This window comes from Geotrypetes seraphini, chromosome 1 (genome assembly GCF_902459505.1).
Source record: "Geotrypetes seraphini chromosome 1, aGeoSer1.1, whole genome shotgun sequence".
NCBI lineage: Eukaryota > Metazoa > Chordata > Amphibia > Gymnophiona > Dermophiidae > Geotrypetes > Geotrypetes seraphini.
In genome coordinates this window covers 52,396,945-52,423,365 of record NC_047084.1, presented here as the reverse complement: position 1 = coordinate 52,423,365, position 26,421 = coordinate 52,396,945, and the positions used below count along the sequence as shown (strand labels likewise).

The window sequence follows — 26,421 nt, the reverse complement described above, 5'->3', positions numbered from 1 at the left end:
ACCATAAATCGTCTGGAACTGAGAGCTATTTGTTTGGCTCTGAAAGCATTGGAGACTTTCCTGACAGGAAAGACAGTCAGAGTATTCTCCAACAATGTCACCGCAGTAACTTATGTGAACAGACAAGGAGGCATCATAAACACCCCATTGTGCCTGGATGTGTAGATGTTGTTCAAGTGGGCAGAAGTTTACTTACAGGGCTCTCAGCAGCCCACATGGCAGAAGTAGAGAACGTCCAGGCCGACTTCTTAAACAGGCATACTCTGGATCCACGGGAGTGGTCCCTGTCCCAAAAAACATTCAGCCTCATTGCACAGCGCTAGGGAAGACCAGAAATGGATCTCATGGCCTCAGCCAAGAACATGAAAGCAGATCACTTCTACAGGCAAAAAACCAAACCAGGAAGCGAAGAGCTGGATGCCCTGGTCCAGACCTGGCCCACAGAGTGTCTACTCTGTGTTCCCACCGTGGGCCTTGGTAGACCAGTTCATCCACAGAGTCATGAGCCACCAAGTTCTGGTGATACTGATGGCCCTGGACTGGCCTTGGTTTGTGGATCTAGTGCGTCTAGGGCTTCTCAGTCAGGGCCCAGTTCCCATGAAGAACAAATGGCTTTTTCAGAAGTCTTTGTTAGGAGTTTAGTTTGATCTGATTTTGAATTATATGTTTATTGGTGTGTCGCGAAAATGCTGTTTGTAACCCAGAAATCTTTGTTTCAGAAATCTTTGTTAGGAATGCCTTTTGTAACCTGTCTCAAACTCTGCTTTGCAAGGATTTGGCAGAATATAAGCTTACTTTTGTTCTACAAATTGCATGCACTTCATCAAAACATGAATAAATATTCAACTCACCTGTAGTTTCCCTTTGCTAATTTTAACAGGCTTTCCTTCTTCCACAAGAAGGCTGTTATTGTACAAAACCCTTGGTGGACGTTGATGGCTTTCCAAGTAAATACGGACATTAATCTCTGCATTGATGTGGATATTCTTCACTGTAACAGTGAAGTTGAATTTATCAGAAAGGTTGTTACTGTCGTCATGTTTATAAACAACATGTCCATTTACTACATCATGATGCGTGAATGAACCCACAGTCAGATTATTTACACATAGCATTCCATATTTTGGTGGCAAAAGCATATTATATATAATATCATTATCACTTGCAATGTCCTGGTTTGTGGTAACACTATAGTTGGTTGCTGTTATAACTCTCCCTTTCCCTTTCTGTACTAGTAATCCAGTATTATTTACTATTATTATATAAGCATCTGCAGCACTAACTTCCAGAAGTGAAGATGTATAGTGTTTGCCATCTGTTACAAACAATACAAAACGTCCGTAATCTGGCCCACGATGTAGAAATAAAACTTGCTTTTGCTCAAGATCCTTTTGACGGAACTGATAGAGTTTGTTTGTGGTATCATTTACTAGGACCAAATCTCCATTTGATATGCCACGTCTTGTATACAACAGCTGACCATCATCAAAATTGGAGTCAGGATCATGGTAGCAAAGATCTGCTAATGTCAACAGTCTTTGACTATTCTTTACTACATGAAATACCTTATCCACCACCCGTACTGGTTTTTCATCATTCTTCAGTTCTATAGAAATATTAAATTTTATGTCTGCTGACAGAGGTTCAGATTCAATATCATTGCCTGTCCATTTTTCTGATTTCTTAGTATAAGCAACAACAAGGAATTCATCATGCACGCTTTCTGAGTCATCATGGACATACATGAGGCGTTCCCCAACTATATCTTGATCAGTAAAAGCAGCGATATTATCATTGTTAACCAGTGAATCTGAGAAATTAATGAGTTTCAATGTTCCATGCTGTGGGCTTTCTGTAACTTTATAATTAAATGTTCTATTGTTAAGAGTTTGCACAAATAGTTCTGCTTTGGTTATTATTTTTCCTTCACCTTCAATTATAGATAAACCATTGTTTGTCAAAATAATGCTGTTGAGATTTGCTTTAACATTTATCTTGAAGTTGTAAATCCTCGATACAACGTATTTTGTAACAAGTGAAAAGTTGAAAAAATCCTGGAAGTTCTCATGGGGCTTATCAATTAATTCATATTCTACTTTTTGGTCAGCGACATCTTTCTGGCTAAAGGTTGAGTTTTTCTTCAGCACTTTATTAACAAAAATAATTCTTCCTTTCTTGGGTAGGGAAACCAATCTGAATAGAAGCTCCTTCGCAGGTATTGTTATGTCTTCCATGACAGCCAGTAGAAGATCTGAATTCAGTGGTTTCTTTTTCACTCTTTCAATGTCTAGAGGAAGATTTTTCACTATTTTATATTTCAGCCATTTGACTAATATTGGAAACAAAAGCTCTTCATTGTTTTGACTTCCGATGCGGACTTTAAATTTAAAGAAATCAGTAATATTTTTACCCTGAATTTCTTTGTACGTACCCATGTACCTTATAGTTTCATGCTCAAGAGAATGTTGAGAAAAAGAATTTACTTCTTTCCACTCACTACTAGAATGCCGCCTTTGAATTACCCCAAATTTGGGTGGATCAGTGATATCATATTGAATTTCTACCTCTTGATTGACAGCATTAGTGTGTACTGACAAGTTGTTGGAGGTGATCAGTACTACATGACCCTGCAATACTTCCACACCTGTAATGATCACTTTATAATCCATTGGTATGGCCATAACACGTAATACCACTGTGTTACTGACCTTCTCGCCATCACTAGCTCTTAACACAATTCTGGAGTTCTTGACCCCATTGTGAACATAAAAAATATTTCCTTGTCTTAAATCTGAATCGGAAAACATAGTAATGGTCTTTCCAGGCTCCTTAGAATTTTCTAAAAATCCAGCATCTGCATTAGGGTTACCAAGAACTGAAAAAGTAATTTGATTAGAGTCTGTATCTATATCAGTAACTGAAACCGTATCAGTAGTGAGACGTTTCTTAGTATTCTCTAGTAAAACAAAAAGGTTTCCTTCAGGAAGAGCAAGTTCGGGAGCATCATTCGTTGGTATAATAATAATATTAAATGTATGTTTCTCACTTCCTTGCAGATAATGAGGCATCTGTTTCATACTGCTGGTATAGATAGAAAAAGTGAAATGATCACTCATGTTTTCAGACCCATCATGCACATACAGAATTCTTCCAAGCCACAGATCTAGCAGTGAGAATGTGTTCTCTATTCCCTCTTCAACTTCTAATTTCAAGTTGCCATGTCTTGGTTGTTCAAGTATTTTAAATACAACCTGGGACTGACGAATCCCCAATTGCTTATACTCTAAATTTAATTTAACGTGTTTAGATTCTAGAGGAGCACTCCCACCTTCTGGAAGAACCAAATTCATCATGATTAGAAAATGGTCACTAATATTTTTTCTCTCCGATATGAATAATGGAGGAATAGCAGATGCAGGGGCTACTGTTACAAGTTTTTCAGTTATTGCTGCTTGATTTGTATTGACTGGTTTCTGTGTCTTGCAGCCAGGTGAAATATCTTTTGTAACTACCACATTCTTTAATCCTTTTTTTACTGAGTTGACTTTCATGTTTGTTATGCAACCCTTAAAGGACCCACCTCTGGAATTCTTTCCAGATATTGAGGACAGACCTAACTTGACTAGTTCCACTCGTGTGCTATCATCTATACCACCTATAAAAAATGGCCCTTTAAGATGCAGTATCTTGATGTGCGAGGACAGTGAGGTCTTCACAGTTTCATCATCTACAGTCAGTTGCAAATGTCTTGGAGTGAACTTAAGTTTGACAAAATGCCATCTGTTGTCATTAACCGGACTGAGGGAAGAAAGCTGCGTTTTACTTCTACTTTTTCCAATATGAGCTTTAACGAGTCCATCTTCTAGTTCCATAGCAATGACATCCCCTGCCCTTCCTGAACTGTAAAGAAGCAAGCCCTGTGAAGCTATGGTCTGCACCATACACTCCCACATCCCTTCTTCCTGAGCATTCCATGAAGGAAAAGCAATATAGGATCTGGCACTAAAGAAACTGATGGGTTCATCCTCACTAGAAAAAAATTCATCACTGCATCCTAGAGATACTTCATGAACAATTTTAGATTTGAGGTGTGATCTCAGGGGTACCAAGACCTCATGTTGATTAAATATAACACCATCTATGCATCCTCTGAAGGAGACAGGTACCCCTTGAAGGTAAGGAACATCAAGGCCACTGCTCCCACCAACGTACAGTCCATGTTGGAAATTTAATTCTTGTAGCACTCCTGGGACTTTTCTGCTAGCTTTAAAGTACTGGTCTACAGTCAGAGTTACACTGTCTCCTTCATGGTGCAGTTCAACCATGTGCCACACCAAATCATTCAAATGAGATCTTCCTTCAGTGTGTAACAGTTGCTCTCCGCCTCCAAAATTCATTTTCACCTGAAACAAAGAACATTTTTATTAGTCAAAACATTAGACTTCTTTTAATAATATCACAATTAAAAAATAAAAAAATAAATTTCAGTACTGAAGCATTGTTATAAACCTACTCACAGCCAAAGGTCAGGATATTTAAAAAAGATTTTAAAGCCTCTCCATGGGAGGGGAAGGGGCAACATCTACTCCTCCAGCCTGTAGAGTCTATAATTGAATTCCCTATTGTGAGAGTTAATACAGCCAACATTTTACAATGTTTAGATGACTTTTTTCCCTAGATTTAATCTTAGGGGTCAATTTACAAGCTGCATTAAAATTGTCTTGTATGTGAAACAATATCAAAAGCCCTATTAAAGTCCAGGTGAGTTATATACAGATTAAAAAAGGGGTCATATTCTATAAATGGCACTTAAATTAGGCACTACTAGGCACCCTAATTGCAGTCGTCTAGCAATGCCTAAGTTCAGAATCCGAACCTTTTATCGGCTTAATCGGCTTGTTCATTGACATCGGTTTTCAGCCAATCAAAAGAAAACATTAATTAAACAATTTAAGATTTTGGTGCTGAACTCTTAGGATGCCTAGCGATGCCTAAGTGGAGTCGCACTCCAATGTCTAAGGATGCCTAGCAATGCCTATCTCAAACAGTAGGTGTAGTTATGGTCGGACAATAGGCATGGTTGAGTAAGGCATCGTTAGGTGTTCAACACAGGCACAGCCAAATTAGCCGAGTGAAAACCTGGCCTAATGGAGTGGTGCCTATGTCTAGGACTCTTAGCGATGCCTAAGTCTGCTTAGGCGCCATTAGACATAATTCTATAAACAACATCTAGCAGTTGATTGACAACCACGTGCGAGTGGCGCCGTTTATAGAATCCGGGCCTCAGTCCTTCTTGAGGTTTTTCAATATTTTGGTGTCCACTTCATCGGGTCCCATTAGACTGATGTAATCTGATTTACCCAAGTACTTCCTATTTTGTAAATTAGTTTACAATCATTTCACTCTCAGTTATCCTTCTGTATCCACCTTCCCCTGCTTTGCTGCAGACTAAGCAAAAAACAGTTTAAGATTTTTTGTTTTCTTCTGGCCCATTTCTTGCTAGTTCCATTTTCTCATTTTTTTCACAGCAGAAATGGTATAGACAAAGACTGGGACAGGCACAAATGATCTCTTAAAGAGGGGAGGAGATAGTGGATGCTGTGGATGGGCAGACTGGGTGGGCCATTTGGCCTTTATCTGCCTGCATGTTTCTATTGCCATAAAAACTACAAAACAAGAAGATAATAATGTCTGTTAATTTAGAACTAATTCATGAGCTATGATTAGCCAAGTAAATACAACTCAGTTCTCTTTTGAACTGTAATTATACCAAAAGGTGAAAGCTGAGCTTGAAATCTCAACTGAAGGCCTGGTTAAAATGTGAAGTGAAGGAGGTTATTAGAGCTAAAAAAAAATGTGGGCACCCCTGGTCTAGAATGTCTCACCGATTGCACTGGAAGAGGAGTTAGCTACAATATGGGTATCCAGGAATTATCCATCTGTAAAGCCAACTATAACAAACTTCAGAGCTAAGAGGGAACCATTCAAGAAATACACTTCTCCCTCCATCACTGTGATAGGGGATTAACAGAACCGCAAATACTGAAAAACTGCGAATAACTTTTTATATGTTATTTGCTGTTTTCTATTAAAAACCATTGTGAATATGGTGAAACTGCGAATAACATGGTGGGAGGCCTGGCCTGTTTCTGAAGGAGAGGCAAAACACGGTGAACAAAGTGCTGGGAATCAGCGATTTTCTCTGTAAACGCTTGGAATCAGCGATTTTTCTATGCAAGCTGATGTAATTTGGGGGGGGGGGGAGGAGCCAGCAAGCTAAAAAACGTGAATAATCGAAACCGCAAATGCTGAAACTGCGAATACGGAGGGAAAAGTGTATATGTTTGCCGACGATGTTTTAAAGAAAGTCACAACAAACAAAATATCACTCAATAATGAGTGTAGATGCTGTGAACTGGTGGAGGTCACTAATTAAGCACTTGGATTTAGAGACTGCTGAAGTAATGATTTAACTTCTAACAGCAGTAGCTTCATTTGATAGCATAGAAAGAATATTCTCTTCCTTTGGACTCAATCATTCATGTGAGACCCAATAAAGCAGGAACACTTGTTTTTCTTTTCCAGATTATGAACAAACAAGATGAAGATGGAGTGAGCTACAGAAGAAAGTATTTTGAAGTTTTTCCATTTGTGGACCTGGCTGACAGTCTAAGGGCCTGTTTTATAAAGCCGCACTAGTGGCTGCTGCGTGGTAACAGCCCCGAAGCCCATAGAGATTTAAAGGGCTATGGGGCTGTTGCTACGCGGCTTGTAAAACAGGCCTTAAGTTTTTTAAAAGTTATTTTGTTTAACCACATCAGTTAATATGGATGTTTAAGCAAACACAAGAATACACATGCTATAATATTACTGTTTTGGCTAAATAAAACTATTTAAATTGTTATTAAGGTAATGATTATTTTTCTCCTTTCAATAAAGTACAGCAGAAAAGTTGTCCAAATATGAATGATTAATTTATTGAACTGGCGATAATTCACTCTGCAATAATTTCATAATTATTTATCTATACATTTCTAATAGTTTAACCAAATCAGGAAGTTTTTGATATGACTGTAAAACTAATCTGAAAAGTTATTTTTCAAAAAATGAAACCTTCATCTGGTTGTAAATATTAAGATTATACCAGCAAGAGCAAGAATGAGTCTTTCTGTAGAAAACAATGATTTAAATCAAGTTTCTGAGTAGTGATTTAAATCATAATTTAAATCAATTGATTTAAATCAAATCCACCCTGCATTAAACAAAACAAATTTGCACACAATATAATAACTAAACTTTAGTAGAAGGGCTCCTTTAATGTATGCTGAATGCTATATAGCCCATAGGTATAAAATAGTATGCACAGTATTTAGCATGTACTAATATCTGTGAGCACGTAATAAACTTTAGTAAAAAAGAGCCCCTAAGGAGGAAATTCTAAAACTGGCGCCTAAACTTAGGCACTGGTAGGTGCCCTACTGGCGGCTAAGTTAATTGAAGAACGCTGTTAGAAACGGCAAAGTTGAAGCACCTACTGGTGCCTTAAAAAAGCCCCCAAATCACACCTACATAGGTGTTTTAGGCTGTTGAACACCAAAGTAGGTGTGGCCGATGCCAGAAGTGGTGTTAGGCGGCCTAAAATGCCTATGTAGGTATGATTCACACAAAGATAGGTGCCAGAAATGTAGACCTGGAAAATCCTGGCCTACATTTCCGGCACCTTTCTTTCCCATAGGTGAAATTCTGAAACCAGCGCTGATGTGTCATTGCAATCTTTTTTTCAAATATTAAAAAAAAAGAAAACCTGATTAATTCTCACAACCAAAATTCAATCTTCATGATGTAAATGCTTTTTCATATACAGTACACGGCACCATGAGCCTACATAAGACACTACTACAATTCAGAATTAACCAATTTCTTCATTAGACAAACCACATGTCACAGTCTAGCCATCTTATTGGTACTTTTATTTAATCAGTCACAAAAAAGAATGCCATTCTATGTTCATATTTAATCCATTTGATTTCATGCTTCTTAATCTCAAAAACCATTTTTGTTTTTGAACCAACCTTAAGTCTATGTCAGGGTACATGATCTAAAATAAAGCATTTCAGTGATTCTGAAGCAAAAAGCACTTTGTAAATGCAACATAAAACATGATTTTCTTCAGTAGACAGCCATTTTGATAAAGCCTTCTCCAAGGTGTATATCTTTTTCCCTCTCTTTTACCTGCAGAAGTCCTGATTGTAATTCCACCAAGCAATAGTCTTCTTGCCCCGCTGCAAGGAAAAGCAATCCATTTGGCTTGTTGGTGAGAAACCGCAGATGCAATGTCATTTGTAAGAAGGATTCCACAATTTTTATCTCAACATAACTTTCACCATAAAAAGATGCTGAAATGAGAAAGAAAATTTGGAAAAATGAATGCCAGCAGCATAATAGAAAGGTACATTTTCTTTTCCTTTAACCTCTTCCGCTCCAAACCCCACCTCCTCCTTCCCCTCCAACCACCATCTTCTTCCCCACATCTACCCTTTAAACAGTTATTTTCTCAGTCTGGACCTGCTAATATCTGTCCATCTTATCTTGTTTTATGCAAGTACTAGAACTGTGCCCTGTGGATGAATATGAATGAAATTAGGTAGGAGTCTCTTCTGCTATATTTTATACAAATCCATTCATGGACAGCAGCCCCAGCACATGTACTGTATATGGAAAGAAAGATGAACAGACATGGCCAAACTAACAGACACTTTTTTAATGTAGCGCTTCTCTCAGAAGTGTCCCTGTATTCAGGGCTCAACCTGGCAGGAGCCACCTAGGACAGCTGTGTCAGTCCCTTGTATATGTGGCATCTGAGGCCTCCGTCTGAGGCAAAAGCCTTTTAGTGAGTGAGATTTCCCTCCCATCTCCCCAGAAAAATTCTAACAAACACTTCTGTGAATTTAAATCTTAAAATTTCTTAATCCTCTGACCTGCACTACTTTATTTACTGGTATTTTTATTTATTTATTTCAATTTTATATCCCCGTCCTATCCAGAAGCCCGGAATTGGTTACAGTAGTACATTCACAGTGATTGGGGTACAGGAATAAAGGTACATTGTATATACTGTAGGGTTGAGACGATAAAATCATAGTGTTTTAGAGGTACATGCATAATAGTACATACATGGAGGGGCATAATCAAAAAAAAAGTCTGTCTCCTTTTGGCCTAGGCCCTAAACGCTGAAAGTAGAAGCAGGGAAAATGTCCATTCTCAAAAAAACACATCCAAAAGGAGGTTGTTTTTTGTTTTGTTTTTGTTTTTTTTATAATGGTCTGCCTCTACGTTCAGCTGTTTAAACACCCAGATATAATTTTTATGTTTGTAAAATTATATGAGAATTACAAGTGTTATTGTTGTTACAAATGGTATATTCCTGTATGCTTGCTGTAAGTTTTCAAAATGAATAAAGAATATAAAAAAAAAAAAAAAAAATACAAAAACACCCAGACCACCACTACGTCTACACTAACAACATTTAATAAACCCAAAAAAAGCCTGCCCCAAATGCCCAACACAGGAGCTTTTAGGCGAAAAGGGAGCCAGTCCTTCGCCTAAAAGCTGGATTCTGTAACTAGTGTCTGTCAAAAAGAACACCGGATACAGAATCCCCCCCCCCCCTCAGCAACGATCATGCCAGGAGAGATGGCTCATCTCCCCTGCTGCGATAACGATCCCAAAGTGCTGTCAACCGCGGCACTTGGGATCGCTATCGCGGCAGGAGAAATAGCCAATCTCTCCTGCCGCGATCTATCACCCCCCCACCCGACAAGATTGGGCAGGAGGGAGCCCAACCCCTTCTGTACAGCGTCCCTCTTGACACAATATGGGCATGAGGGAACCCAACCCCTCCTGCCCTGGTGACCCCCCTACCCCCATTCCCACTAAGATACATGCAGGAGGGATCCAGGCCCTCCTACCCTGACGCAGCCCCCCCCCCACTTGCAGACACGCGAGACCACCCCGCCGACCCCCCCTTTACCTTAAAAAAGTTGGACGATGTTCAGTTGGCCAAGGCGCCTAAGGCCCCACCTGTAGGCGGGGCTTCAGCCATCTTGGCCAATCAGGCCCTAAGGCCTGCCATTCTGAGGATGGCGGGCCTGCCGGACAAACAGGCTTGGGACCCGTCCAGCCAACTGTTTTAAGGTAAAGAGGGGGTGTCAGGGGGGGTGTAGAGGGGGTGTCGCAGGGTCAATGAGGGGGTGTCGTGGGTCGGCAGGTGGTTCGGGGGGCAGTCATGGGGAGGAACTGCATCGAGGCAGGAGGGCCTGTGATCCATCCTGCCTGTATCTTAGTGGGGTGGTCGTTGGGGCAGAAGGGCTTGAGCTCCCTCCTTCCCATACCAAATTGGGGGGGGGGAGGGCTCCCTCCTGTCTGCATCGGTTCGGTGGGGGGGAGGGGTGATGGATCGCAGCAGGAGAGATTGGCTATTTCTCCTGCCACAATAGCGATCCCAAGTGCCACGGTTGGCAGCACTTCGGGCTCGTTATCACAGCAGGATAGATGAGCCATCTCTCCTGCGGATTGTTGCTGGGGGGGGGGGTAGGCAGGTTGCTGGGGCCGCTGAGCTGATCGCAGCAGCTGCGATCAGCTCAGTGGCCCCTTTTTCGGCACTTATACCTGTTTTGACTTGGTCTAAGTCAAAATGTATAAGTGCCGACTAGGCAACCTGCCTAAACTATTGGTTATACCTGTTGTACAACTAAGTGTAGGTCGGTCTACCTCCCGCCCTTTCCCCTCCTCTAAAAATGCCTCTTTTCACTCTAGGAGTTTAGAGGCAGGGGAAAGGCCTAAGCTGGTTGTAGATACGTCTAAAACCAGCTTTGGTTATGGGCAATTGGATGATCAAGCTTTTTGATCATCCAAGTACCCATTTAGGCCACTTTGTAGACGTTTGTTTTTTTCCAATTATGAGCCCCATAGTATAGGACAGAGAGGCATTCACAGTAAAAGGAGCAAAGCATCAGGGTGTATACCTCGAAGATTGTGAGGGAGGGTTGTAAAAAAAAAAAAAAATCACTCTATAATCACTTTTTGGACAAGTTCTACAACTGTAGTTGTTCCAGCGCTGAGAGAAACCCCATCATCTCCCTCCTCTCAACTACAAGACACATACACACATATTTGCCCTTTACTTTAGCTCCTTTATAATCCCAGCTCTCTGTGATCTAAACTCTGTAATTGCTAAGGTTTGTGAACACAGAGCCAGATTCTATAATAAACAGCACCTAAATTGGCAGCTGCCTACAAAAACAGCTGTCAATCATGCTTAAGCACTATTTAAAGAATCACGGCTAAGGGCACCTGCTTGGAAATTTAGGCATTTGCAATATAGGTCAGGATTTTACTGGTCTACATTGCAGATTAGAGAATGACACAGTAACAAAATTCATCACCGTTCCCGTATATAACCGCGGGAAATAATCCAATGTCATTTTCTAGTGTCTATTTCAACCTCGGTCCTTCTACACCAGCATTCTTCAAAGCAAAGCTTGTGAGTCAGTGGTTCTGCCCAATTATACTCTGATTCTTCCCTCTCTCCTTAAAGAATGACATGAAGATGGTTTCCCGCGGTTATCCGCGGGGACGGGAACGGTGATGAATTTTGTCACCGTGTCATTCTCTATTGCAGATGCCTAAATTCTTTAGTGAATAATGCCTAATGGCACCTCTCATCACGCCCACTTAGGCATAATGCACCGTTAGGCATCCTGCTGTAGATGCGATTTCAGCGCCTACTTTTTTAAAGAAGTTTTTAATTGGTTTTAAACAACGCAGTCAATTACCGTGCCAATTAAAACTACTGCTGCCTAACTTAAGGTGCCATTTATAGAATATGGCCCATTGTGCTCTAGGGGGTATATTGAGTAATAACCAAAAAAAAAAAAAAGTCCTTATGTCTTGGTTTTCTGCCTCTAGTCTAAAGTGTAAAGGGCAGAGCCCTTCAAGTTTACAGTTCTAGCTATATAGACCCAGAAGTTCTACAGACTTTATATACACTCTGATCACCTCACAGGAGTCCCACTAAACCATTACTCTTCGCTTCAGTCTGTTCAAAATTCTGCTGCAAGACAAACTAATCTTCTGCCTGCATCTCTCCTATCCATTTCCATGTACAGTTATTGCTCTTACTGATTTACCAGTGCAATCATTCTGCAGCACCTCAATCTCTCTGCTCTCTCATCTCCCCATATACTTCTTCCGGGGAGTTCCATTCATCAAGTAAGTCTCTTATCTGTACCCCTCCTCTTCCACCAGTGACTCTAATCTCTGTTCCTTTTATTTTGTTGGGTTATGGGCCACTAAATTAAGTTAGTGGAACTCAAAAATCAGAGCAAATGCTATTCTATAATGGGCACTCTGAAACCGGGTGTAATTCCCAGTGCTCATAACACTGCATGTAAATTCTAAGAACACCCTTGAACCACTCATGCACTTCTGAGCAAGTGTCAAGCACAGTTCCTAACACTCTTTACCACACTGGGAGCCATTAACAAATTAATGAAAGGATTGTTTATAATTAATAATTTCTTCCCCTTTATTTATTGAAGCATAGGGTGGGGGGAGGGTGGGATTAATTTTAAATTATCTAAAATTATAAGAATATAATGGAGGGAGGGAGAAATAGTATTATGATTTCAATATACTGTATGTAAGATGAATAAGTTATATTAAAGTGAATATGATGGTATTATTATGTACTTGTTGAAAGTTTAAAAATGAATAAAGATTAAAAAAAAAATAATAATTGCATGCTATTATGTTGAGAATTGTCTATAAAATAAAAATCGTTCTCACTACGGCTGGATTTTAGCAGCGGGTTTTGAGAAACCAGCCCTTAGTTGGGTGCACATCTTGAATCGGTACCAAATTTGGTATGCCTTATACAGAATCCAGGGGAATTTGCCTAGAATAGACTTCCTGAATCAATACATTTAATGTGAGCAAGTGCAAAGTTAGGCATATAAGAAAGAGGAACCCAAACTACAGCTAAGTGATGCAAGGTTCTACATCAGGAGTCACCACCCAGAAATAGAATCTGGGGGACACTGTCGATGATACATTGAGTCCCTCTGCTTAGTGTGCAGCAGTGGCTAAGAAAGCCAATAGAATGTTGGAAAAGAATGGAAAATAAACATGAGAATATTATAATGCATATCGCTCCATAATGTGACTGCGCCTCAAATACTGTGTGTAATTCGTCACTGCACCTATAGAAAAGGGCTACAAAAATGAGGAAAAGCTAAAGTAGCTAGGGCTCTTCAGCTTGGAGATGAGACAGCTCAGGGGAGATAGAGGTCTATTCAATACTGAGTGGAGTGGAATGAACAGATAGATGTGAATCGCTTATTTACTTTTTCCAAAAATATAAGGCCTAGGGAATGCAATGAAACTAAGAAATAAATTTAAAGCAAACTAGAAACACATTTCTTCACTCAATCCAGAGCTCGGAACAAAGAGGACAACAGGGCAGAAAGCAAGGCTGGAAGATCAGGGCAGAGAGCATGGCTGGAAGATCTGGGCAGAGTGCAGGGCGGCAATGGAGCAGGAGAGTCGTCAGAGATGTGTGCAACTGGTCCCCAGCAGTTGCTTCTTCTATTGATCGGCCAGCCCAGTCGGTATACCAAATTTGTTTGGTGAATCGCATCCCTGCCTACTTTGCATGCCATTTCTCCTCATTTGCATGCACGGATCGGAAGCGGATCACAGGAGAGGTTGGTGAATTGGGTCAGAGGGAAATCGGGTCGCAAACCGATCGGTTTGCTTAGTGAATCTGGCCCTAAGATACTGGGCTACATGAATATTTTCCAACAGAGCATCCTTGACCGTTTCCATCTATACCCTATATCAGGGGTAGGCAATTCCGGTCCTTGAGAGCCGGAGTTAGATCAGGTTTTCAGGATGTATGAAATGGATTTGCATGCACTGCCTCCTTGAGATGCAAATCTATCTCATGCCCTAAGGGCAAGCAGAGAGCCTAAAGCCCGCGTTGCTGGAGTCCAGGGGAGCAGGAGGGACTGAGCACCCCTCCTGCTTCCAACTTTCCTCCTGCTCCCAACTTTTAGGTACCGGGGGGGTGGCGGGCCGCGCAGGCTGTGCCGGTCGGGGGTAGCCATGCAGTGCCGTGCCGATGGCAGGAGGGAGGCCTACGGAGCAGGAGGGACTGAGCACCCATCCTGCTCCCAACTTTTAGGTACAGGGGGGTGTCGGGCCAGGGGTGGGCTATGCCAGTCGGGGGGGGGGGGGGGGCGAGCACGCATGGGGGAGGGGGGTTCGACAAGGGGGAGGCCTTTATTATTTTTTATGGCCTGATATTTTGCAGCCTATTAAAAAAAATGGAAAAAAAAAAGGCCAGCAGAGCCCTGACAGCAGTGACAGGAGGCTGCTTCTCCTGTCACTACTGTTAGGGCTCTCCTGGATTCAGTTCGATCCATGCAGTTGTTTGGGGACGTGACTCCGATCACCCCCATTTGCATGACGATGGTTGGTGAATCGGTTGGCCTGCCTCCAATCGCACACGGATTGGACACGGATCGGAAGGTTAGTGAATCTAGCCCTTTTTCATCTAAACCAGTGTCTCTCAAATTTTTTTAGCTCTGGCATGCTAAATGAAGCAAAAGTTTTTCTCCGCACATTATAATTGAAATTATAAAATTGCAAAATCAACAAAAAATTAAATTTGAGTTATTTATTTAAAGTTCTTTAAGCTATGTATGAGTAATTGTAACAATGGTGAAACTAAAGTAGATAGAAAAGAATAGTCAATGCGCTTGTTTTGAGTGCAAATTAACTCAAAATGTGGCTCGATAGTCAACAAGCAACACACATTTTATCACCCACCATCTGTAGTCGTTCTCTTTTTTTCAATTTATTTTTGTCAGAGCTGAAAATCCAAGTTCGCAAAGATAAGAAGATCCAAACATTAACAAAGCCTTGATTGCTTTGTTGCTCAAGTTAGGGTAACTACTGCATAAAAAATAAAAATAAAATACCATTAGTTTTCAAGGACCAATCACATCAAAGAATGATGCTTGTCTGGGTGATTGTACCCATATGCACACAGACGCTCATAATGTCGACAGACTCTTGCATACACGATGTACATATCATCCATTCTACTGTATACTTATGAAGGGAATTTTTAAAATTAAAGAAAAACTCTGGAATCTCTTGTGGCACATCCTGAATCTCTTCGAGGCACACCCTGTGACCTGGCACAGTTTGAGAGACACTGATCTAAACCTGTGGAGGGGTATAATCGAAAGGGACGTCTAAGTCCGTTTACGTCCATCTCGCAAGTTAAAAAGAGCCTAAGACACATTTTTGAAAGAGACGTCCAACTTTTTTTTACTTTCAAAAATCGTCTAATTATATGTCCTGCCGATCTGATCGTCGAAGCCGCTAAATCGTCCATCTTTATACCACATTTCCGTCCAAGTCCAAAACGCCTAAAACAAACCCTGTTGGACGGGGGAGGGGTCTGCAAAGTGATGGACTGCACACCCAGACATGCCTCCTAAATACAGGGCACTTCTGTGAACTTCACAAAAAGGGTGCCATGGCTTCTCCTCACTACAGCTCCCTTATAGATGACGGTGAGCCCCCCAAACCACCTCCAGAATCCCCTAGACCCACTTATCTACCACCCCAATAGCCCTTATGGCTTCAGGAGCCACTTATATGCCAGTAAAAAAGGGTTTTGGGGTGTATAGGGCAGTGCACATGTTTAAGTATCAATGCAGTCATTACAGGGGCTTACGGGCATGGGTCCTCTTCTCTATGGGTCCCTAACCCATCCCCAAGATGACTTAAGCTGCCTCTGGGCTGGACGACTAGGCTTTCCTATGCCAGGCGGCCAGGTGATGATGGTCTGGAGGATGAAATTTAAAGTTGTGAATAAAATTTTATAGGGGTGGGGGGATTGGTGATCACTGAGGTAGTGTGTGGAGGTCTGTGTTGTGTGTTTGAAGTGCTTATCTGGTGAGTTTAGGTGGGTTTTTGTGATTTAGACCATGTTTTACATGTTGTGACCTAGACCATGTTTTACATGGTCTAAGTCACAACGTCTAAGTTCCGTCTAAGCTCAGTTGTAAAACTTTCGGTTTTACTTGCTGTACGACTAAGTCTAAGCCAGCCCATGTCCTGCCCAACTCCCGCCCTCGACATGCCTCCCGAAACGCCCCGTTTAGATTTGGACCTATGAAGGCTTAGGTCGTTTAGACATACATCCAAAACCCATTTCTATTTTCGGTGCTTGGACGTTTTTGAGAAATGTTCGTCCAAGTGCCAACTTAGACCGGTTTTTTGGACGTTTTTCTCTTTTGATTATGAGTCCCATAGGGTTCCTGAGGAGCCAAATACTTCTCAGCTATAGTCCATTCTCTCTATTTGCGGTAATACGGTTACCAAAAATGTGGTGAACCACAAAATTATGAATAATGAAACATCGAGTCTATGGGAATATAGAGGTTAGGTTCCAGCAGTACACGCTGCACTTCAAAATTGCAGAAATTGAACAGTGGATCCTTTTGAGAACATAGGGTTAGACTCCTGCATGGGACAGCAATATATATGCTTGTAATTCACACTTTAGACACTTGGGGGCCATATCTGGAAGCAAACGCCACATGAGAAGTGAAAATGAAAGCAAAGAAAGCTGGGGGGGAGGGGGGTTAGAGTAGGACTATGAATGCACAAACACAGATTGAGAAATATTGGTCACAATAGATCAGTGGTCTCAAACTCAAACCCTTTGCAGGGCCACATTTTGGATTTTTAGATACTGTACTTAGAGGGCCTCAGAAAAAAAAAGTTCATGTCTTATTAAAGAAATTACAATTTTGCTTGAGGTAAAACTCTTTATAGTTTATAAATCTTTCCTTTTGGCTAAGTCTTAATAATAATATTGTAATTTATAGCTAAAGAGACATATGATCAAGAAACTGTTTTATTTTACTTTTGTGAATATGATAAACATACCGAGGGCCTCAAAATAGGACCTGACGGGCCGCATTTGGCCCCTGGGTCGCATGTTTGAGACCACTGCAATAGATGTAACCACAGATATGCAAAATCGCACATTGGGAATGTGCAAATTATGAGAACAGACTGTAACTAGAAAAACTGTGCATTCCAAACAGCATGTGCAGAGTTGTTATGAGGCAATTTTCAAAGTGTTAGCTTTCATTCCGAAAAGCCAACAGAAACCATACAGAAAAATTATATTACTTCTAACTCAACTCACCTTTTATCAAGCTGTGCTAGAGGTTTGTAGCACGAGCCACGAAGTAAGTGCTCTGACACTCATAGGAATTTTATGAGTATTGTAGCACTTACCTCGCCGGCCCAACCTCTAGTGCAGATTGATAAAAGAGGGGACAAACAGTTCAAACCCATTATGAATATAAGTTTAGATTTTCTTTTTTGTTTTCTAGTGGTTTAAGTGTGATATGGCATTCGTCATTCATATCTGAAGAACATTTCTCTTTAACATATCAATTAGAGCAGCATTTTGATTAAAATTGTTTAATTATGATTAATCACACAGATATTTATATATATTTTATTTATTTCCCACTTCAGCTCATTGTGACAATGGGCAAGTCAATTAAGCCTCCACTGCCCCAGATACAAAATAAGCATTTATTTCATTTATTTATTTTAAAATTTCTATACCATTTAAAACTAAACGGTTTAAAGAATTACATACAAAATTTAAAACAAACTCATAATTCGTTCTGAAACATGCTTGTAATCCCAAACACTCATATATCAAAGTGAATTTCCCCATACGAAATAATGGAAACTCAGACAATTCGTTCCACAACCCAAAAACTTTAATACAAAATACTATATGGACTTGTATTGCAAGACTTTGCTTGTTCGGAACAGTCACTACACTCTTGCAGCGTCAGAGAGAGAAGAACCATTGGCTCAGTAGTGATGATGCAACGCGTGTATAATGGATATACGTAGCGCTGTACATCAAAACAAAGAAGAAAGTCCCTACTCAAAAGAGCCTACAATCTAGTCTAGTCTTGTGGGGGGGGGGGTATCCTCGTCAGCAGGAGGAAGTGGGCATTCCTCCTGCCATCCTTCAATTTAAAGGTGCGGGAGGGAAGAAGAGAACCCAGGGAATGCTGAGGGAGGCCACAAAAAAAACAAAACCAGTGATTTTGTGGGGCATGCTCAATAGAGACTAAGGTGACTTGCACTAAACACCTGTTTTACAAAAAAAATTTTTTTTTAAATGTTTCTGATGCTGTTAAAAATATTTTAATTTGTGTATACAGATGCTAAGGAGATACTTGTGTATGCTATAGTCTCAAATAAGCCCTGTTTTAGTGAAGATCGATGGAACTTGAATGTCTCCCATTTTGGGGTTAGGGAGACTAACTTTTGTCAGAATTCATATTAACATATGCGCAGGATCTGTATTGGGTGGTTTGAAACCAGAAACCAAGTTTTTAAGCAACTAATTTAATTAAAAATAGGGAATAGAGTGTCAGATGTAAGCTGTTCCCCAATTGATTTGCCCTGCTTACAAAAGGGACTCCCTGCTGCGATAAGTTTAGCGGCCGCCAGTCCCCACCACCCCCTCCCCCGAATGAAACCGGGGGAGGGGGTGGTGGGGACTTCCAGTTTTGTTCGGGGGTGGGGGGTTCCAGCAGGAGGGATTTGGCACCCTCCTGTTGGTTTCACTTGGGGAGGGGGGGACTGGCGGCCGCTAAACTTATCGCGGCAGAGAGATCCTTTACCACAATAAGTTTAGCGGCCGCATCTACTTACAGCGTAGGGCAGCATTTTGCTGGCCTACATTGTACGCATTTTCCTCTGGCCTAGTGAGACGCGTATAGCCGCCTAAGGCTACTTCTGGGCTAAACCACGCCCACGTCTAGCCATAGGCGGGCTGGCGCATCTCCCTATGCTCCTGAAGGCGCCTCCGAAGCTTTTTAAAAATAAAAAACAAAAACGTGCATCCCGAATGGCTGGTTAGACAGCTGTAGGATGCCTACTGCTACCTACAAGTTTCATATTTATTTAAAATTTCTTATATTGCCTAATCAAGCCTCGGGATGCCATTTATAGAATCCGGGCCTTCATGTTCAAGACACCTGAGAACCTCTGAAAAAAAACCCATTGAGACAGAAAGATTTGATCCAGGACACAATCTTCAGATTAGCTCCTGAACAGAGCTCAGCCAACAGTACTCAGTGCAGCTGGAGGAGTATTAGTGACTGGGATAATTTAATAGGGGATGCATTAGTGGTGGGAAAGTGCTGTCTGGTCTTCCCTAGGCAGATTTATCTGATACATAAGTTTTTTTTAAAAATAGCCTGATCTGGGTGGCGTGTTTACAGAATGCTTAGGACAGAGAAAGTGATGATTCTAAAGTTCCCCACTGGGAATCCTGCAAATCCCCTCCCAATTCTGGCATCCAGCTATGGGGACTCTGTAAAACAACACCTACAGACCTTTGAACCATTTAATCAAACATTCCTGAACTCTGGGATCCCAGATCTGTAGGTGGATGATTTATTTTATATAGAAGTGAATGCAAGTTACAACTTTTACTTTACTTCAGATCCCTGCAGTAAAAATTCAAAATTAAAAACAGGGTTTTTTTTAAAGCACAGTAGTTAAAAATAAATTATCCTTAGTGCATATTTCTATCAAGATCTTCTTATATCAACCCTAAGTATATTAAACATACTACTTCAATCTAAATGCATGAACTTCAACAAGGAAGAACCTGTTTCAAATTGCAAGCTTTCCTCCAGAACTTCTTTAGAAATCTGCCAATCAAATCTGACTGCGCCACTTCTATCTATGAGGGATGTTAGCCTTTTATTTACAGCCCAAAGTTAGGATGAAAGAAAAGTCAAGTTGAAACACTGGTCTCACAGTAAATGTACAATTTTAGGATTTACAGTTTACATACAGGTATTTATTTCATACCTGGGGCAATGATGGGTTAAAGGGGATGGGACATGATATACTGCTTTTGAAAAGGTACTTAATTTTGTACCTGGAGCAATGAAGTGTTAAGTGACTTGCCCCCAAATCACAAGGAGCTGTAGTGGAAATCAAACTCACAACCTTAGAGTGCGCCACTAGGCTACTCTTTAAGAGACTTGCCCAGAGTAACAAGGAGCTATATATATATATATATATATATATCTCTTCTTCTCTTTACTTTCTCTTTTCTCTCCTTCTTTCTTTCTTTACTGTTTTCTTATAAGCAGTCCAAGTACTTTGGTTCTCTTAGAAGATTTCAAACCTAATTATAATTGATTGTAGTTACTGCTGTGTTACACTAAATGTTATAAGTTTCGATATCCCAGTGTCTTACATATATCTGAATATATATTTGGACTGTATCTTTTCATAAAACTTAATAAAAAATATTGAACTTAAAAAAAAAAAGGAGCTATAGTGGGAATTGAACACAGTTAGAAACATAGAAAAAGCGGCAGAAAAGGGCTATTGCCCACCAAGTCTGCCCATTCCAAGTATCCCCCCCTGAGTTTACTCCCTTAAAGATCCCACGTGAGTATCCCATTTTTTCTTAAAATCTGTTACGCTACTGGCCTTTATCACCTGGGGTGGGAGTCTGTTCCAATGGTCCACCACTCTCTCGGTGAAGAAGTACTTCCTGGGATCGCCATGAAACTTCCCTCCCCTGATTTTCAGCGGATGCCCTCTGGTGGTTGAGGGTCCCATGAGCCAGAAGATATCATCTTCTGACTCGATGCGTCCCGTGATGCACTTATACGTTTCAATCATATCTCCACGTTCTCTTCTTTCCTCAAGTGAGTACAGCCGCAACTTCTTTAGTCTTTCTTCATACGTGAGATCCTTGAGCCCCATGACCATCCTGGTGGCCGTTCGCTGAACCGACTCGATCCTCAGCACGTCCTTTCGGTAGTGTGGGCTCCAAAACTGCACACAGTACTCTAAATGAGGCCTCACCATGGCTCTGTACAACGGCATCATAACCTCAGGTCTCCTGCTGACGAAACCTCTACGGATACACCCCATCATTTGTCTTGCCCTGGAGGAAGCCTTCTCCACTTGATTGGCAACCTTCATATCCTCGCTAATGATCACTCCTAGATCGCGTTCCGCCGTAGTTCTAACCAAGGTCTCACCATTTAGTACATAAGTTCTACGGGGGTTTCTCCTGCCCAAGTGCATTATCTTGCATTTTTTAGCATTGAAGCCTAGCTGCCAAGTTTTTGACCATTTTTCCAGCAGTAGTAGGTCGTGTGTCATATTATCAGGTAATAAGCATCTGCCTACTATGTTACAAAGTTTGGCATCGTTGGCGAACAGTGATACCCATCCTCTAAGTCCTTTCGTCATATCTCTTATGAATAAATTGAATAGGATCGGACCCAGGACCGATCCCTGCGGCACTCCACTGATCACGTCCGATGCTTTGGATGGGGTACCGTTTACCACCACCCTCTGAAGTCTACCGCTCAGCCAATCCCCAACCCATGTAGTTAGAATGTCTCCTAATCCCAGTTCCGCTGGTTCAAAGGCCACTCCCCTAACATTTAAGCTATTCTTCCACTCTGTTGTGTACTGCGTGTGCTGGACACATGTTCTGACTGTGGAGGATATCGCAGGGGGTGAACATCGTGTAGAGATAGTTGTGGGGATGAGGACTGTGGAGGGATCAAGTACAGAGGATAGAAGTGGGAAGTGAAAGAAAGATGAAAATAAAGAGGCCAGACAAAGAGAAGAACGATGGGGTAGAAGTGGAAAGGAGGATGCTGGCTACTGGCGAGAGGAGGGGAAGGAAAAGCAGGAAAGATGCTGGACTACAAGGGCATAGGGTCTTGAACTGCCCTGGCTGAAGATTTCCCTAGGGTGCAAATCTCTTCTCCCAGCCCCATTCCAACCCCCTCCATCCCCCAGGTCCAACCAACTCCCTCAATGACATCTCTCCCCCCCCCCTCTTTTAGCTCTGCCCTGGTTCTCTTAATTCCCTCCTGCCTGATCCTACATTCCTCCCCTCCCCCGAGGTGGGTCTAGGATGATTTAGCGCAGGACATTTCACTGCAACCAATTCATCGCTGTTGTTTTAGTGCAAGAATCCCATGCCTTTCCAACCATAGCAACGCTTTATCAAAGTTGGACAGCTTGCAACTAGGCACCCTGCCTCCACCCTCGCCTGCACAAAAGAGAGTCCTTCGCCAACATAGGGAAAATTGAATAAATAAATAAGCAGTTAGTAAAGACTGCATAGCCCTTTCCAGAGTGTGACAGATTGGGGACCAAATGCCCTGTACTCACTGCTGGAGCCACCTGCTGCGCTCAGCTCCCATGGCAGAGTGGCAGCAACAAGCTGCAGCCAACATCGCAGCCCAGTACTGGCCATTGGACAGAGATGGCTCAGGCACTGGGAATATATGTGCCTTCCCATCTCCTCAACCCTGAACAAATTCAGATGCTTCATCTGGGCAGGGCAGAAGAGAATGACTAGAATGTACTCCTTGGGGTGGGGGAGAGGGCTTTAGCTCCATCCTGCTCGTAGTAGCACACATTTCAGTTCATATACAATCCTTGACGTAGCTTCCAAAACTCTTCAGGAGACCGACCTCCCTCCATCTGTCACCAAAAGGAAAGATTGTTTGTCTTGTGCTGGACCCGACCACCTAGCGCTATTGGGGGAGGGGAAATGCTAGTGCAAGTTGAGTAATGTGCATTTTAAAAGGGTTTTAATACACCTTGGATTTTTTTAAAGTTAAAATGAATGTGTAAACCATATAATTGTGTGATTCTTTGCATTGAAATGGCTATGATGAACTAGGCGTGCTAAAACAGCCATACTTTCACCAGACTACTCCAATGTGAATGAATAGTCTGACTTCAGAAAGATATATGTTAAATATCAAACTAATCTCAAACACTATCATCATTTTTGTATTCCCTGTCATATAATACAAAAAATGAAGAAACGTGCAATGAAATTCTCAATAAAATATTTAAACTAAAAAAAAAATAATCTATTGCCCATTGGGCTTGCTAACGTGAATTCAATTCAGTATTCTGTTTAATTTATTAACACAAATTCAAAAGTAGGGTTTTTCTTATTTTAAACAAAATCCTCATTTTGAGTCCAGCAGAAAAACCTTAGATTAAAAGTAATAGATTAAGTATCTAACCCCCTCTTTTAAGAATGCATAGCGCAGGTTTTAGCGCTGGCATAGAGAATGACACGGGGAGCGATCCCCGCAGGGAGCTGCGGCGTGGCTGCGGTTTGGCTGCGGGTTATGGAGACTCCAAAGCCAAATCGCCGCAGACACGGGGACAAAAGTTTTCACCGCCCGCAAAAACGGTGAAAAGATTTGTCCCCGCAGGCCAATGTACCCCCTTCTAGGAACCGCTATTTACCTGTGTTTCACCGTGTTCGTGACCGGGTGTTTGATGTCTCCGCCATGTTGTCTGTCTCCTCCAACTCTCGATCCAACTTGCACGTTGCCGCATTGACTCCGCCCCCCAATATACTGGCTCCTCATTTGTCAGATCAACCCTTCCTGCCAATAGAACCCGCCCCCCCCCCCCCCCCCCCGACGATCGCCAGCAGGAAGGTGCTCAGCCCTTCATGCCGACAGAACCAGCCCTCCCCAACGATCGCGGCAGGAGGGTACCCATCCCCTCCTGCCTACCCCAACAGCCCCCCCGACGATCGCAGCAGGAGGATATCCAACCCCTCCTGCCAGCTCCCCAACAGCCCCCCTATGATCACTGGTAGGAGGGTGCCCAACCCCTCCTGCCGGCCCCCCCAACGGCCCCCTATATCGCCAATAGGAGGGTGCCCAACCCCTCTTGCCGGACCCTCCCCCAACAAACCCCGCCATTCCGAAACACCACCCTTAGTCTTACTTTCCAAGTTGGACCGGACAGCTCCTCGCTCGTCTGGCCAGCAGGCCTGCCTCCGTCCAAATGAGGCGGGCCCGCCCCTCCCCTCCCCTGCCTAACCCACAGGATCCTAGGGCCTGATTGGCCCAAGCACCTAAGGCCCCTCCTATAGCGGGAGTGGCTTTAGGTGCCTAGACCAATCAGGCCCTAGGATCATGTGGGTTGGGCAGGGTAGGGGCGGGCCCGCCTCATTTGGACGGAGGCAAGCCTGCTGGCCATACGTGTGAGGAGCCGTCCGGTCCAACTTGGAAAGTAAGACTAAGGGGGTTCCGGGGTGGGAGGGTTCGTTGGGGGGGGTCCAGCAGGAGGGGTTGGGTACCCTCCTGCCGGCGATCTTAGGGGAGGCCATTGGGAGGACCGGCAGGAGGGGTTGGGTACCCTTCTGCTGCGATTGTCGGGAGGGCCGTTGGGGGGGTCTACAGGAGGGGTTGGGTGCCCTCCTGCCGTGATCGCTGGGGGGAGGGGAGACTTGCAGCCGTAGCCGCGGTCACTATGCTAATCACGGCAGGGAGATCTTTGCCGCGATTAGGTACAGCGGCCGCGTCTACTTACCATGTAGGCATTAAAAGTACATGTCGTGTTTGTTTTTGTATAGTTATTAACTAATATTTAACTAAGTTTTAAAGTTTTAAAGTTTTAAAGAATGTTTCCTTTATACGTAAATAAAGAAAAGTATATAAAATCGTACCCGTTTGAGGCTTTTATGTATGCAGCGGTGACGGTGACGGGGCGGTGAATGGGGTTGCAGTGGCGGTGACGGGGCGGTGAAGGGAATGGCGGTGACGGGGCGGTGCAGAGGATGGTGAGACGGGGACGGGGCGGTGACGGGGACCAATTTTTTCACCGTGTCATTCTCTACGCTGGCAGTGACGGTAACTGCTCCGACGCTCATAGAATTCCTATGAGCGTCAGAGCAGTTACCACCGCTACAGGTGCTAAAACCCGCGCTATGCGTTTGTAAAAGAGGGGATAAATTTTAAAAAATAAATAAAAAAAGAGAGTAGGCAACTCAGAGCTAATGGAGACCAGTTTCCAGGGCACACAAATCTGTGGTCTACTCTGCACATAACATGGATCCCTATAGAAGCAACAGCTGTCAAGAGTCCTCAGTTCTCTCATCTACTCCTGACATGTCTTGCAAATAATGTTTGGAAAAAAAAAAAATGAAGGAATGCTGATGGGGATTTTTTAAGCTATCTTTCCCTTTGGCAAGTAGGCAAACAACAGAACTCAAAATAAAAAAAAAATGTATAAGATCAAGTAAGATTATTCAGTCAGGAAAAATTCTAAGCTTGAAACTTCAGACACAGGACAGTTTAAAAGCACCAGCATGTATGTAAATATAGCATTGTTTCCTACAGGTCATTTTGCTATCCACCATATGGTTCTGTTCTTTTAATCTTATTAAAGCGTTCACAAAATGGAAGGAAACCTATAGTTAATGGAGACAACTAGGGGGGAAAAACGACAGCTGTTCCCTGATTTTAGAGCATTGAGGACCAATGACAGAAGCAAAGAGTCCAGGGCGCACTGGAAAGCCTGGAAAAGTTACCAGAGAAGGAGGGCTCCAAGCTAAATCTCATTTGCCATTTTAACGTTTTATCCAGCTCTGATCTCAGCAAGCCCGGCCAGTGCCGCTTTCTAGCGCGCTTCAGAAGCGACAACCCTCTCCACGGCCTGCCTCCGGAGCGAAGCCCTAAACCTCAGCCCCCCCTCCCCCCTCCGCCTGTGGGAACAGCCAGCCAATAATGGCAACGGCTGCTTAAGAGCGGCGAGGCCAAAGTCGAAAATAAACTCCCTCCCAATCTATTTCTGCCGCCCGCAGGCACCGTCCCTACCTGCGCGTGCAGCCCGCCAACTCCCAGCCAGGAGGGCCCCGAGCAGCAGGAATCCAGGGCAGAGCTCCATGATCCTCACCACCCCCCCTGCTGGAGCCCCCAGGGGAAGGGAGATTCCTCCTGTGCCCCTGCCAGACGCCCCCAGGTCACGTGACGCCGCTAAGCCTTTGGGTTCGCAGGTGACCTCGGCAGCACTTTCGGAAGCGTTACCTTACCACACACACTAAACATAAAAAAGACACACGAGGGAGCATTCCTGAAGCTTTGGTTCCCTGGCTGTAGGGGCTCCCTCTGGGAAATGCAGACAGTGAGGGGCTGGCTTGGAGAGCAGAGCAGAGCAGAGCACTCCCACCCCCACCCCCCCGGTAGGCATGAGAGGTCCATGCAGAAAGCCTCCCACTTGACCGTGGGTGCGGCATCTACTGAGAGATTAGTTGAGAAAATATCCCGTAGTAATGCTGTAAGAGTTAGCTAATAAGATGGAAATTCAAGGAATGCAGAACTTGTGTAATAAGCCTGAAAAGCCTGCTGAACACATGCACATAAAGCTTCTGCAGTCAGAATGCTCTTGTTCTGAGGCGGAACATGCTGTCATTAAAAA

At 42.8% G+C, this 26,421-nt stretch overlaps 1 protein-coding gene across 2 annotated transcripts in view; it reads right to left on the bottom strand.

Moving 5' to 3' along the window:
* Positions 1–26,102, bottom strand: part of LOC117354239 (chondroitin sulfate proteoglycan 4-like) — an 80,644-nt gene extending 54,542 nt beyond the window's left edge. Inside the window, exons 1-3 of one of the 2 annotated variants that reach the window (XM_033931380.1) lie at positions 25,821–26,102; positions 8,233–8,396; positions 852–4,403 (exon numbers count right to left, since the gene is read on the bottom strand). In XM_033931380.1, coding sequence (XP_033787271.1) covers positions 852–4,403; positions 8,233–8,396; positions 25,821–25,890 — 3,786 coding nt within the window. In that variant the 5' untranslated portion in view covers positions 25,891–26,102. Of the gene's footprint in view, positions 1–851; positions 4,404–8,232; positions 8,397–25,534; positions 25,612–25,820 lie in introns of those variants that run through there. The other variant, XM_033931390.1, reaches the window with a different exon arrangement.
* Positions 26,103–26,421: the final 319 nt, after the last annotated feature.